This window comes from Chiloscyllium punctatum, chromosome 11 (genome assembly GCF_047496795.1).
Source record: "Chiloscyllium punctatum isolate Juve2018m chromosome 11, sChiPun1.3, whole genome shotgun sequence".
Lineage (NCBI taxonomy): Eukaryota > Metazoa > Chordata > Chondrichthyes > Orectolobiformes > Hemiscylliidae > Chiloscyllium > Chiloscyllium punctatum.
In genome coordinates, this window is record NC_092749.1 from 13,199,740 (window position 1) to 13,215,086 (window position 15,347).

Consider the following 15,347-nt stretch of genomic DNA (forward strand, 5'->3'; position numbering starts at 1 on the left):
AGTGCAGTTTTTCAAGAAGGCAGTTCACCACCACCTTCTCCAGGGACAAATAGCAATTAGGAAAAAAGTCTAGCCTGCTCTGCAATGTCCATATCGCAGGAATGAACAAACGAAACTGCATTTGGAGTAAGGACACCAATTGCTTCTCAATTCTTGACGTTCTGAAAACATTATCTCAAAGTCTTTGGACCACAACTGGAAAAGCAGGGTAAAGTTTCAGGGATTGGGGAGGTTACCGCATCTTACATTAGTTTAATGTGTACACTCACAGACAAAAACACACACATGCACACTCACGAACGTACAGGTACACACGTGCACATACACCCAACCACACACATATAAGTATACACACATACCATCAGACCATAAGACATAGGAGTGGAAGTAAGGCCATTCGGCCCATCGAGTCCACTCCGCCATTCAATCATGCCTGATGGGCATTTCAACTCCACTTACGCGCATTCTCCCCGTAGCCCTTAATTCCTTGTGACATCAAGAACTTATCAATTTCTGCCTTGAAGACATTTAGCGTCCCGGCCTCCACTGCACTCCGCGGCAATGAATTCCACAGGCCCACTACTCTCTGACTGAAGAAATGTCTCCGCATTTCTGTTCTGAATTTACCCCCTCTAATTCTAAGGCTGTGCCCAAGGGTCCTAGTCTCCTTGCCTAACGGAAACAATTTCCTAGCATCCACCCTTTCCAAGCCATGTATTATCTTGTAAGTTTCTATTAGATCTCCCCCTAATCTTCTAAACTCCAATGAATACAATCCCAGGATCCTCAGCCGTTCCTTGTATGTTAGACCTGCCATTCCAGGGATCATCCGTGTGAATCTCTGCTGGACACGCTCCAGTGCCAGTATGTCCTTCCTGACATGTGGGGACCAAAACTGGACACAGTACTCCAAATGGGGCCTAACCAGAGCTTTATAAAGTCTCAGTCGCACAATGGTGCGTTTATGTTCCAACTCTCTTGAGATAAATGACAACATTGCATTCGCTTTCTTAATCACGGACTCAACCTGCATGTTTACCTATAGAGAATCCTCAACTAGCACTCCCAGATCCCTCTGTACTTTGGTTTTATGAATTTTCTCACCGTTTAGCAAGTAGTCCAGGCTTGTATTCTTTTTTCCAAAGTGAATATACATACGTATGCACACACACAGACACACTTACATACACACATGCACATACGGGTCGTTCTGCTATAATGCTTGTTTCGTTAACACAAATTCACTCCAACAGGATTGACAAATTGGTGACACCGTTTCTAAAGCGCAAACGTTTAAATCATGTGTTGGCTGTAACGCCATTACATCGCCAACACTTCAAACGCTGTTTCTGAAGCACGATTTTTCTAAAATACGGAGTCGCGCAAGAACACAACCATCATGTTACAGAAGAACGACCTACACACACACAAACATGCACACACATACCCAAACACATATACCTACAGACACGTGCACATACACTCACACACACTCTCAAACAACACTCTCTCACACACACACTGTGAAGGTGCTGATTGTGTTGAAGTGTGGATGCTGTTCTTCCCCCTTTAACTCTGTCTCTGCCTGTCTCAATCTCTGTCTCCACCTGCCTCCCTATCCTCTCGCTGCTCAATCAGAAGGTATAGGTTTAATTACCAGAGACCTGAGTAAGACATTTTACTGAGCAGTATTGGCAGGCTGCTGTACTGTCTGACATGTTAGCTTATGGAATGAAACCTTTTCAGTCATCCTTTTCAGATGGATGAAAAGTATCCATGGCACCAATCATAAGGGAGTTTTATGGGCAATATTTATCACTCACGGAAATGATCTGATCAACATTAAACATGGGCGATTGTTGTGTGCAACCTGGCTGCTCTAGCTCGTACAATAGTTTAAAACAATCAGCTACAAAGTGCTTCGGCATGTCCTGAAGTTGGAAAGGTGCTATACAAATGTAAATCCTGTTTCTCCATCCCTCTGTCTCAGCATGCCTCAGCCCATTTGCTACTTCGCATGTTGATTGTTGCTGTGTAAGAATGCCCTGTGCACTGGAAACCCCTCCTGAATAATCCACGTGTTATGCACATATTAAACATTAGCATGTTGTAATAATCCTGGGGAAGAGTCTAATCCAGGCAATTTCCAGCAGGCCGGGCTCATTGGAGAGCAATTAGGAACTGGCTGAATTATTTATCTCCTATATCCTTCATGCCATGTTCACATGAATCCCCCACTGAGATCTCATAAACAAATTTGGGGAGGGCAGTTGACTCTGTAACTAATGTTTCTCATTTTGCGGTGAACTCCTGACCCAGCAGTGATAAGCTGGACCAGGCACTGCTTTGACATTCCAGTCACGTAGTGTCCTCTGAAATGCTGTGGTCTCAATGATTCTAGTGAGTAATTGTATCTGAAATGTCTGAAGCCCTCAGGCCGAATCCACCATGATCCAATTTCATAAAGTCAACTCACTGTCACTCACCGATAATTTCTTCATACTGATTGTGAAATGGATATTTCAGGACACCTCAATGTTCTTCCTCAGTTTCCAACCTGAGATCACCACAGGACAAGGAGCAGAAGTTACATCACGTGGGATTCAGGAAGATTTCGCCAACTGGATACAAAATTGGCTTGACGACAGGGCGTAGTGGTGGAGGTATTGGTGCTGGGTCCATCATTTATATTAACAATCTGGTTGATAATTTGGGAGGCATAGGAAGGATATCATTAAACGGAAAAGGGGTCAGACAAGATTGACCAGGATGTTGCTGGGAATGGGGAGGGCTGGTGCTATAAGATTGGGTTAGATCGGCTGAGACTTTTTTTTTAACTGGAGTGTAGGAGCTTGAGGTTATTATCTTATTGAGGTTTATAAGGTCATGAGGAGCATAGATAAGGTGAAGAGCAACAGTAATTTCCCCAGGGTAGGGGATTTCAAATCTAGGTGGCATATTTCCCTAGCAAGAGGAGGAAGTTTCAAAAGGGAGAAATGTTTTCACACAGAGGGTGGTTCGTGTGTTGAATGAACTGCCAGAGGAAATGGTGGATATGGATACAGTTATGACATTATAAGACATTTGGGTAAATACATGAATAGGAAAGGTTGAAAGGTATACGGAACAAATTTAGACAAGTGGGAGTAGTTCAGTATGGAGAACTTGGTCAGCATGGTAATGTTGGATCAAAGGGTCTGTTTCCGTGCTGTATGACTCTATGACTCTATTCAGCTAGTTCTCCGTCACTCATTGAGAGTACGGCTACTCTGATAATGCTTAATTCAGCATTCCTTGTTTTTCGTGTAATCCTCAACTCCCTGTACTGATTAGAAATGTTTCTCAGACTTGAACGTCCTTAATGACCTGATCTCTACAGGTCAGAGAAGAGTTTTACAGATTCACTCCCCTCTAAGAGAAGAAATGATGGATGACTTCTTACTTTTGAGATGAATGTCTCTGATCTTAGTCTCTCCCATGAGAGGGAACATTCTCTCCACAACACCCTGACAAGCCCCTTAAGAATCTGACTTGTTTCAATAAGATCACCTCTCACTTTTCTCAATTCCATGCCCACAAGGCCAACATACTCATAAGAAAAGCTTTAAAATCTCAAAGTCAGGCTTCCTATGATCCCCTCCAGTGCCAGAATATCAACCTGGTAAAGGAACCAATAAGAACTTGTGTTGATTCAATAAGTCTTTCTTATGTTTATATGACATTCACTTTAAAATAAAGGCCAATATTCCATTTGTCTTCCTTATTACACATTGCTAGCTTTTTGCGATTTATGCATTTTGTGCTTTCTGAAGTCTTGCTCCATTCAGCTCCTCCATGTTTACATTCAAAATACATAACCTCACAGTTTTCCAGATTTTATTTAACTTTTTTACTCATTGAATTAACCTGTCTGTGTCCCTTTGTAGATTCTGTGTGTTATCCTCCCTTCTTGCCTTTCCACACATATTTGTGTCATCCACAAACTTGGCGATAGCACGTTCGCTTTCCTTATTCAAAGCATTAATGAGTAAAGCTTTTATTTATTTATTTTTGTACAATAACAAAGAAAATCAGAACAGTTCAAAATGGTTTCACAGAGTTAAAAATACCTTGACACTTACAAATGGCATGGCAACTACTCAACAACATTGACAAGGACGAGAATAAATAAATATTTACAGGAATGACTAGACTAACATCAGCAAAATGTCAACAGAAGGCAATAAGGGAGGGAGTGGGTCAGGAGAGGGGAATCACATTGTAGAATCACACAGGAACATCATACAGAAGGACTTAGACTGTAACAAAAGCAGAAAGTGTTGAAGAAACTCAGCTAGTCTGGCAGCATCCATGGAGAGAGAAACACGGTTTCTTCAGAAGACTGGACTCAAAACATTAACTCTACTTTCTCTCTCCAAAGATAGTGCCAGATCTGCTGGGTTTCCCCAGCAATTTCTGGCTTTGTTTCAGACCTTCAGCATCTGCGGTAATTTTTGTTTTACCTTATTTACTACACAGTAGTAAAGGTGCTTAACTTTGCAGAACAAACAGCTAATGCGGTGATTGTCAATTTGCAACAAGTCTAGATTACTGAAATCAGCATGAGCCCTTTTTCTGTTGGGCAAGGTCAAAAGGTGAACCTTTCAAGCATCCCTTTTGAATATTATCTTGCATGGAGACAGTGACATGTTTGATGGCACCTTATACCACAGGCAATACTATCTCACCACTGAACGGCCCCTCCTTATTGCAGAAGTAAGTGTGCCATTAATTTTTATGGTCCCCCTTTGTTGCCATGTGCAGCCACACACACACACACACACACACACACAGACCAGGTCAATGAAGTCAAGTACATCAAGATTTTACATCTGCCTCATCCTCAAAACATCTCAAGAGCGGCCTGACATTTGGGCAACATCTTGAAACGTTAACTCTGTTTCCCTCTCCACACCTGCTGAATGTTTCCAGCACTCCCCTGTTGTTCTCTGTAAGATCACATTTACTCCCTGCTTTAAAGACTGCAGGCTTGTAAGATCTAGACCAGTGGTGGTGTCCAGGTGAGTTTACCTTCTCCCTTTTACCTCACTGTCCCAACCACAATGAGCTCAATGATATTGCTGCATTACCATGTGCTTTCTGAAGGTGTGTTGAACACCCATTGATGTTCCAATTGGTGCCATCGCCACTGCCAGGTTGCTGGTGGTACTGCAGGCAAGAAAAAAAAGCTGGAAACACACCACCAGAAAAAAGACACAGGTGAACATACTGGAGTATTTGCAAGCATTTCATGACAAATCCGTTTGCAAACATTGGTGATGGATCTAATGTACCTTCTGAGGTCAAATGGAGTCACAGCTAAATTTGGGTGATCATGATAACGATAAAATATCCCTTGCTCCCTGAACTGGTAACTGGGCTCAATCATAGAAAGTGCTTAACATCAGAGGAGCCTGTTTTACGATTGTGAGCTCCTGCAGAGGCAGTCAGGTGTACCATATGGGGCCAGATTCAGAGAAGGAAAGCCAGTCGCACCTACGAACAAGCCTGTACCCCAGCCTCTTGATGGGTCAGCTAGATTATTTCGCTCTCCCAAACCCAGCCCTCACGATGGAGCTGAGTTGCTTAAACCTGGGATCAGCAATGTTTTTGCCCAGCCACTCACCGTACCCAAGGCCAAGCAACTCCTTATTCTGCTGATGAGCTGACAGTATCTCCCTGTGCCCCCAACCAGTCACTTCCCACCAAAACTGACTGAGGTAACGGCGGCCAGGGTGAATCCCAGCTCTCAACTGAACCTCTTGTCTTTGGAATGAAAGCCCTTTGCATTGGGTGGCACATAGACCTTCTTTTCTGATTACTGTAATATGCTGCAAATACTACCACCCTCCTGTTCACTTAGTATCAACCTACCCTTTTGACCCAATGGTTTGGATGAAGTCGAGTGGCTGGAGACTCATGTGGAGTATAAACCCAAAAATGGACTGGATGGGCCGAATGGCGTGTTTCTCCACTATGAATTCTCTTTTTGCTTGTTATAGGCATGAGGAAGCTGTACAAACTGTGTCACAGATATCTCAATATTCTAATTCAGCTCTTTCTTGAGTCCAAGCTGTCATTCCTTATTGGTGATTGTTCATAGTATTTATCAGGGTGGTGTGTTCCTTCTTATTCTGGGGCCTGTGACAATCGATTCCAGAGCAATCAGGGGCAACAGGGTGAAGTGCCCTCCCCTCTGGCACTACCTTGTGGCTCAGACTAGAAGCTGGGGAACTTTTAACCTCCGAGCATCAGTGCAAACACTCCCCATCCCAGGGCCTCTCTGAGAGAAAACTGTCAAGTCAGGTCTAACCATTGGCAAACTTCCCTACATTGAGCCCTGAGGACAGCAGAAACAGGGCCAAAGCCTCACAATCTCATTTCAAATGGGTATCTCATAGGGAAGGACAACTGGGTGGGGAAGAGCAAGGAGGTTGGAGAGGGTGGGGATAGGATAGTGGGCTGCATTCAAGCTTAGATCCCAGAACTGATATGTTCACTGTATGACCCAACAGTCTCAGAATGGGAATCCACATGTGATCTGACCTGTACCAATTACTTCAACACACAAAACTACTAGATAGAGACAATATAAGCGATCACACTTAGCTTCCAGAGTTTAGATGATATCAATAAACCAGTTAGCCAATGCCTATTTGGTTAATAATATCATTTAGACTGCTGTATCAAATCTCCATCCTCCAATTCACTCCCAAATAATAACAGCACGTTAGGTGCCACTCTCTCCACCTCTTCCTGTTGTCCTTTCCCACCATTCATCTGTGTCGAGTGACCCATGATCTATTATCAGACTCAGACACACACACACACACACACACACACACACACACACACACACACACACACACACACGCACACACACACACAACTCTGGGCCCATCTCCTTCTGGAACATTCCTTGCGTGTGTTTGGTTTTCGGTCATCAGAATTTCGTACTGTGGCTGAAGCTGTCGGACATCATGATGTTCTTGTAGAAGTTGTCCGAGTGAGTTGGGTATTGGCTCGTGACCTTGTCCAGGACATTATGGGTGGGAAAGACGGGCTCCTGATGGGCATCCAGATGGTCAAACTTTGATGACGTCACAGCTGCAAAGAGGCCGCCTGCGGTGGGAAATTAAACAGACATCGTAAATATGGCAGCCAGACCAGACTGGGCAAGGATATAATGTGCACACACGATCATATTTAGGAAAGAGACCAAGTCATTACACGCAAAGAATGTTCACTCTACCTTCTCAACCCTGTCTTTGTTTAGGGCTTTGGGAAAGTGAGGATCTTTCAACTCATCAAGCTCACTCATTCACAGGACATGGGCATCATTTATTGTCCATCCTTAATTGCCCAGAGGGTACTTAAGAGTCAACCATACTGCTGTGGGTCGGGAGTCACATGTAGGCCAGACCAGGGAAGGATGGCAGTTTCCTTCCCTAAAGGGCATGAGCGAACCAGATCTGACAAGGGATTCATAGTCGTCAATAGATTCTTAATTCCATATTTCTATTGAATTCCAACTCCACCATCTGCCATGGTGGGATTCGAAACCTGGCCCCTGGAACATTACCTGGGCCTCTGGATTAATGTCCAGTGATAACACCACTAGGCCATTGCCTCCCCTGTCACTGTTTGATTGCAGAGTTCCTGATGGAACATACTGTCCATAACTCCTCCCTGCCACATGTTAGCAACATCTAGCTCATAATTTAACACTGTCACTGTGGCTTTATAAGTCTTAAGTGAACACATTTGTACCGATGTTATACAGCAAAGTAATCATTGCAATTTCGGTGAGGCTGTGACATGTGACGACAAAGAGTTAGATCAAACATGCAGTGGGTTACCTGGCATTGTTACAACACATCCCTGTCACTAGCGTAAACACAAAAGCACCCTGAGCAGTAGGAGCGATTCAGGAGGTTTTAGACAGAGGGGACGTGAGCAAGCACCTTCAGTCAGGCTCCTTTCACCAGGAGCTTCCTCTAAGGTACTGCAACACACTGACCGCATGACCCTTACTCCATGCCTCTGGCAAAACTGTAAAACCTCCAGTCTTTTTCCTTTGATGCCTGTTTTGGTGCCCTCATTGACCCTGGTAACATTTTGTGTGTGAATTACAGTTGCAATTGTTGTAGTGAATTAAATCTAAGTGCTCAACACTCCAATCTCACTCCCCATTTTGTTTCAGAATCTTAGCAACTCCATAACTTGACAGCAAACAGAGTTGTCACAATCAATTTGTTCAGGAGAGATGTGAGGTAGCACTTCTGCACACAAGAGGTGGCAGAGATTTGGAACTCTCTTCCACATATGGCAGTTGATGCTGGATCAGTTGCTGATTTTAAATCTGAGAAGGATAAAATTTTGTTGAGCAAAGATATTAAGGGATATGGGCCAAAGGCAGATATATAGAGTTACATCACAGATCAGCCAGGATCTCATTGAATGGTGGAATCGGCTTGAGGGGCTGAATGGCCTACTCCTGTTCCTATGTCCGAACGTGTTTGGGGATAGAAACATGAGTTCTATCTAAAAAAATGTTCTGCAGTCAATTTTGGTAAAATTAGTTCTATATCGGACTAGAAACGGAGTCATAGAGATGTACAGCATTGAATTAGACTCATCCAAGCTGACCAGATACCCTAACCTAATCTTGTCCCATTTGGCAGCATTTGGCCCATATCCCTCTAAATCCTTCCTTTTCATATACCCATCTAGGTGCCTTTTAAATGTTGTAATTGTACCAGTCTCCGGCACTTCCTCTGGAAGCTCATTCCAAACACGTACCACTCTCTGGGTGAAAAAGTTGCCCCTTAGTTCCCTTTAAATCTTTCCCCTCTCACCTTAAATCTATGCCCTCTAGTTTTGGATTCCCTAACTTTGGGAAAAAAGGCCTTGACTATTCACCTTATCTATGCCCCTTATGATTTTATACACCTCGATAAGGTCACCCCGCAGCCTTCGACACTCCAGGGAAAATAGGCCCAGCCTATTCAGCCTCTCCTTGTAGCTCACACCCTCCAATCCTGGCAACATCCTATTAAATCTATTCTGAACCCTTTCAAGTTTCACAACATCTTTCCTATAGCAGAGAGACCAGAACTCTATGCAGTATTCCAAAAGTAGCCAAACCAATGTCCTGTACAACTACAACATAACCTCTCAACTCCTATACTCAATGCACTGAGCAATAAAAACAAGTGTACCAAACACCACTGCCCTGCCTACCAGTGACTCTGCTTTCAAATAAGAATATGAAAAGTTCAAACATAATTTCAATAGCTGTACATTACCCTACAAAAAAAAAAGACAAGACATCCCTGTAATCCTCAGTAACCATCAGCTCATTTCAAACGTTTCAATGTCTGGACACAACGTTATTGAGGGAAAGTGAAATCGAGGAGAAAGCGAGGACTGCAAATGCTGGAGATCAGAGTCGAGAGTGTGGTGCTGGAAAAGCACAGCAGGTCAGGCAGCGTCCAAGGAGCAGAAGAATCGATGTTTCAGGCATAGGACCTTCAGCAGAATATGGGCTAATGCCCGAAATGTCGATTCTCCTGCTTCTCGGATGCTGCCTCACTCAGAAAGTGAAACCTGATTGGTTCAGACTGTAATCCTCCAATACCGACAGGAGTCAGTCCCAGCTAGCATAAGATCCACTTGCTGATCCGGACAGCCTCCACAGACAATAATGAAAAAAAAAAGCAGGCATTTTCTGTTTGCGTAATAGTGACACCAACAACAACAACCATTCTGCATTCAGACAGCACCTTTTTTCTTAAATGCCGTAAAACGTGCCTGGGCGCTTCGAAAGTTCATCACCAAATTAATTTTGATATTGAGGCATGCACAAGGATTCATAAAGGCGGGTGACCAAAAGCGTGGCCAAGGTTTAAAGGGGGAAATGAGAGGTTTGGGGAAGGAATTTCAGAGATTTGGGCCCAGGTGAAGGCACAGCCGTCAACCGCAGATTGTAAATGCCAGGGTCCAGAACAGTACGCGCATGAGGTGTCAGCTGGCTGGTGGGGGTCCGAGAGATAGGGTGGGATGAGGTCATAGAGGGGTCATGAGGTCATAAAGCCTATCTGGTTTGCTCATGTCCTTTAAAGAAAGAAATCTGCCATCTTTGCCTGGTCTGACCTGTGCGTGGCTGACCCACAACAAATTGGCTGACTTCAAGGAAGTGCAGATGCTGGAGATCAATGCCAGAAAGCTTTGTTGGAGAAACTCAGTGGGCTTGGCAGCATCTACAGAGAGAAAGCAGAGCTAGCGTTTCGGGCCTAGTGACTGCATTCCGAAAATGTTCAGTTCAAAAGCAATTATTTCAGATAACAAATACTTACTTGTGAGGATTACATCACATGAAAGATGTGGAGGCGTGGGTTTTGGACTTGGGTGGACAAAGTCAGAAGTCACATGACACTAGGTTATAGTCCAACAGATTTATTTGAAATCACAACCACCTGATGAAAGGGCAGCACTCCAAACGCTTGTGACTTCAAATACGTGTTGGATTATAACTTGGTGCCATGTGACTTCTCACATGAAAGAGTTGAAGAAAACAAAACTTAAAATCTGGGGGTTTCTGATACTGGGAGTCAATGAAGGTCCGTGAACACCAATGGATTAATAAGCCATTGAGAAACTGATCCAGTGAGGCACAGAAGTACACAAAACATTGAGACTTTGCAAAATAGAAACAATGGTTCAAGTAATCAATTGATTCTGCTGCAGTGAATATCAATGAGCCATTGGACAGTAACTTTGTTGAAGGTCCAAACAGAACTTCCCAGCGGCAGTGTTTTGTATCATACATTAATTGGAAAAACAGTCTCTTTGCCTGTATTCAGGATGCATTGCCCCATCAAAGTCTTTTGTTACTTAATGGTGAAATATGGCTGTGGGGTCACGCCAATGATCTGGTTTCCAACAGAAGCGTGTTTGCAGCTCAGAGCAGTCCATAATCTCAAAAACAGACTACAGGTCAGGCTGTCAGGGAAATGGAAATCGCTCTGTTGTAACACGGAGTCAGCAAAGGTGGACCTTTGCTATGTATCTAACTCATATTTCAGCTAACTTAGACTTATTTAATATTGCAGTTGGGCTGTAGGTCATAAAGTATTCTATTCTCCAGCATAAAACTTTCAACTTTTAATTAAAAAGCAGAACATAATGCAAATTCCTGGTCCAACAGAAACAAAGCTTGCCTAGTTAATGCCTGCCATCAGTCACATTATACAGTGATCAATCCCTCTTAATGTGGCTACAAAAGACTCAACTAAAGAGAAGCAAAACCTCCACTGGTGGGGAACTTCAGCATCCACAGGTTTAAAGTGACCAGTTCCTCCCAAACTAAACACACCACATGCTATGTCAATCAGGGTGGAAGGTCCAACATGAGGGTGGTCAAGATCAAGGTCAACAGATTGTTTTATTTCAATGAATTGAGGACTGGACAGGAAAGTGACGTTGAGTCAGAAGGTCAGCCATGATTGTATTGAATGGCGGGCACTGGTTTGAGGGACTGAATGGTCTCCTCCTGTTCCTGTCTTATATTGCCTTCTTAAGCATGCATTGTACCCTAGCATCGTAGTTTCTGAAAGACATTTAACTCACCACAGTGGCACCTAATAAAGGCCACCTAGTGCTCAACAGCAAAACACAATCTTCACTTTCAAAGTATTGGATTCCCAAACAATTGTATGAAATAAAGTGGCAAACTTCCTGCATAAGGCCCTGTCTCATTAACACACTGGTATCGAGAAGCCTTGAAAGGACAGGCCAGTGGGGCTCCAAGATGTAGCAAAGGGGATAGTCCCGAGAGAACAGCACCAAGGGAGAAGTGTAACTTTCATTGTGCAGAAGGAAGTCAAGCCAAACAGCTGCAGGAAAGGTCAGAGGAGGCAGCGGTAACATGCACAGTGCCCTGCAAGGGTAGAGAATCACCATCAGTCTCCCTCAATAAAGCCATCAACCACCTCACCTGCCACCCAAGTCAAACCTGGAAGCATGCTGAAAGAGAATGGTGCAGTGCTCAGGCACAGTTGTGTCAAGTACAAGATAGAGGTATGGGACGTCCACATGATCCCAGTCAGGGAGAAGAAGAAGGTCTTCAGTTACAGGCAAGGCATGTCAAAGCAAAAGCATCAAGCTTCAGCCAGTAGTGCATGGGATACTGAAGGAGTTTGGCTTCCTTCAGTATCTTGACCAGAGTGCGTGCAAGGTGGAAGGCTGCCTGAATGTGAAACACCTAAGACCTAAGAGTCCATCCAACATGTGACTACTGCCACATGCTCCGTCCAACATGCGTTACCTTGTAAAGGGAGCCCATCTCTGCGCATGGACACACTCTCAGGAGCCATCACCCTGTTCCAAAAACATATCAAAGTTTGTTAGTCAGAGCGCCTCGACGTGAAGTTGATAATTCGTGGCTTTTACAAAGCTCAGCATTGCAACTGGGTTTTCATTACTCCAGGGGACTGACGTTTACAACCTCAGCGGAAGGTACATGCAGTGTATTTCCTTTTTGAAGACACAACTCTCTGAATCATAATCATCATTTTTTTTTGCGTGCTGGAGAACTGCAGTTTTTGTGAATCTTTTCTGAAATAAGCTGAAAAAGTCATATCCTGGCTTCGGGGAGCAAAAGCAGAATATTTCTGAGCAGGGAGAGACAACGAAAGAATTTCTTCTCCATTTCTCAGTTGAACCAGACGTGAGATTAGTCCAAAGGTGATCATTTATTTCACCGAAAGTGAAGGATAATCCGTGTTTTTTAACTTGCTACTTGCCGATCTGTGAGAATACTGCAAGACAATTGGCTGCACACTGTTGCTGTCAGCATCGCTGCTGCTGGACTCCTGCAGTGCTCCTTTGCTTTGCTCCAGGATTAAGCTACGAGCTGGAGAGGGGAAGTCCACACCGCAGAGATCACTAGATCTCTCTTTGAGGCACTAGTGAGCATCCTTCCTTAAACTGCTGACTGGAAGATGTAACCCAGTGCTGCTGCTGGAGGGGTGAAATGTGAAGGAGAAGCACACTTGGAAGGTTGCGTTTATTTTAAAGTAAAGAGCACACAGTAATGGTCCCAGAATGATCTGAAGGGTCATGCAAAGAGCCTAGAATCTCTCAGCCTTACCCTTGCTGCTGTTTTTAAAGAAGTTGGAACCAGACTTAAATTTACTTGTCCAGCTGGTGGAGTTGGAGCCAATGGAACTGGATGACAGCGATTTGCCCAGGTTCTCGGAACTCACTTTCTTGGTGTTGTTTGTGATTGTTCGACTCCAGTCTAGAATTGAAACATCAGAAATGGCCGTTAAGACAAAGTCCTGGAAACGTACTTAAAAAAGAATGAACGATTAGCGACATGAGGCCAAACCTTTTGCACACCTCTCAAGCACACCTCATTGATTCTCATGAGAACTGGCCCAGCCCTTTGTCCACTGCACACACAGACAGCACCCTTTAGTCAATGAAACAGCAGAAATCGGAAACATAAACAGAAATTGCTGCAGAAACTCAGCAGGTCTGGCAGCGTGTGTGGAAAGAAAGCAGAGTTAACATTCTGTTCAGTGATGTTCACTGAAGGAGGGTCACTGGACTCGAAATGTTAACTCTTGATAAATCTTAGACAAGAATGTTGTAAACGTGGACTGGATGAAGGCTTGTGGTTCTGTTGCATGTCCTTCAACTTCCCTGGACATTAATCCAAATGACTTCAGCTGGAGTAAACCTGTGGGCACCCCTTTTGAGGAAAGACATGAATTAGAATTAGATAGAATGAGAATTAGGTTTATTATCCCGTATGCTCAAGATGCAAAAGAGCAGGAGTACTGTGAAAAGTGTAGAAGGTCACCAACAGAGAGTGCAGGAGCGATTTACAAGAAACAATTCCAGGAATGAGAAACTTCAGTTGTGAGGATAGATTAAAGATGTTGGGACTGTTCTCCGTGGAGAGAAGAAGGCTGAGAAGAGATTTAACAGAGGGTTTCCAAACCATAAGCGGGCTGGATAGAGTAGACAAGAGAGCAAAAAGATTAGATTAGATTCCCTACAGTGTGGAAACAGGCCCTTCGGCCCAACCAGTCCACACTGACCCTCCGAAGAGTAACCCACCCAGACCCATTTCCCTCTGACTGATGCACCTAACACTATGGGCAATTTAGCATGGCCAATCCACCTGACCTGCACATCTTTGGACTACGGGAGGAAACCCACACAGACACGGGGAGAATGTGCAAACTCCACACAGACAGTCACCCGAGGCTGGAATTGAACCTGGGACCCTGGTGCTGTGAGGCAGCAGTGCGAACCATTGAGCCACCATGCCACCCCAATGCTCCCAATCATAAAAGAACAAAAAAAAGAACAAGAGGGTATGGGATTAAAATGAGATACAAATAAAGAGAGATAAGACATTCTCACACAGTGAGTGGTCAGGGTGTGGAATGCACTGCCTGGGAACGTGGTGGAGGCTGGTCCAATTGAGGCATTCAGAAATGAATCTATGGATACAAACAGTGTACATGGATATGCAATAAGCTAAGAGATTGGCACTAGGGAACAGAACCAGTAGAAACACGATGGGTCGCATGGTCTCTTTCTGAACTGTCAGCCTGTGAAATGGCCCTGTCTCCTTACCTGTAAATCTTTGCATGTTTCTGCATCAATATAATTTGAGAGGCTTAAATGGAAATCAAGCTGGGACCTACCGGAATTTTCTGGTAGTCGAAATCTGCCACAGCATAGATAGCGCCTCCATTGCTTCTGTACGTTTTCTTTCAGAGCGCAGTGAAACATGAAGATGAAGAAGCCTGGTTCAAGCAGAAGGTCTCGGTTACAACAGACAGCACTGAGCACTGGATCAGAGTTAACCTGATGGAGTCCCCTCAGGGGAAATCCCTCATGAGGAGGTCTCCTTCAGAGGAAGCCAAATATTTCCAAAATAATGAGGGCGTCGTGCTGAGCGAGAGCAAGCAAGGGCGAGAGAGAGGAGAAACTGGTTTCCTCTGGCAAATGATTGGTCAGCCAATTGGATACTCAACAAATGAGAACTCAAGAGGAAATAAAGATCACACAAACTAGAACGCATTTCCTGAAGGCACAATGAAATCAGACTCCATCGTATCTTTAGATGGTAATTGGATAGGCATTTGCAAAGATCTAATTGCTAGGGTTATGAGGGAAATGCTGGGGTATGGGACTAAATCGGAGAGCTCTTTCAAACAGTCAGAGCCAGGTATGATGGGCTGAATGGTAATTTCTTTGATCTGACAATCTTTCATAAGAGCATA

At 44.1% G+C, this 15,347-nt stretch overlaps 1 protein-coding gene across 6 annotated transcripts in view; it reads right to left on the minus strand.

Moving 5' to 3' along the window:
* Nucleotides 1-4,020: 4,020 nt before the first annotated feature.
* The window catches only part of adgrg6 (adhesion G protein-coupled receptor G6), a 122,780-nt gene continuing 111,453 nt past the window's right edge, over nucleotides 4,021-15,347 (minus strand). For 5 of the 6 annotated variants that reach the window (XM_072580317.1, XM_072580312.1, XM_072580315.1 and 2 more), the window contains 3 exons: nucleotides 14,766-14,867; nucleotides 13,193-13,342; nucleotides 4,021-7,161 (listed from right to left, as the gene is read on the minus strand). In XM_072580317.1, coding sequence (XP_072436418.1) covers nucleotides 6,983-7,161; nucleotides 13,193-13,342; nucleotides 14,766-14,867 — 431 coding nt within the window. In that variant the 3' untranslated portion in view covers nucleotides 4,021-6,982. Of the gene's footprint in view, nucleotides 7,162-12,367; nucleotides 12,421-13,192; nucleotides 13,343-14,765; nucleotides 14,868-15,347 lie in introns of all 6 variants that reach the window. The other variant, XM_072580316.1, reaches the window with a different exon arrangement.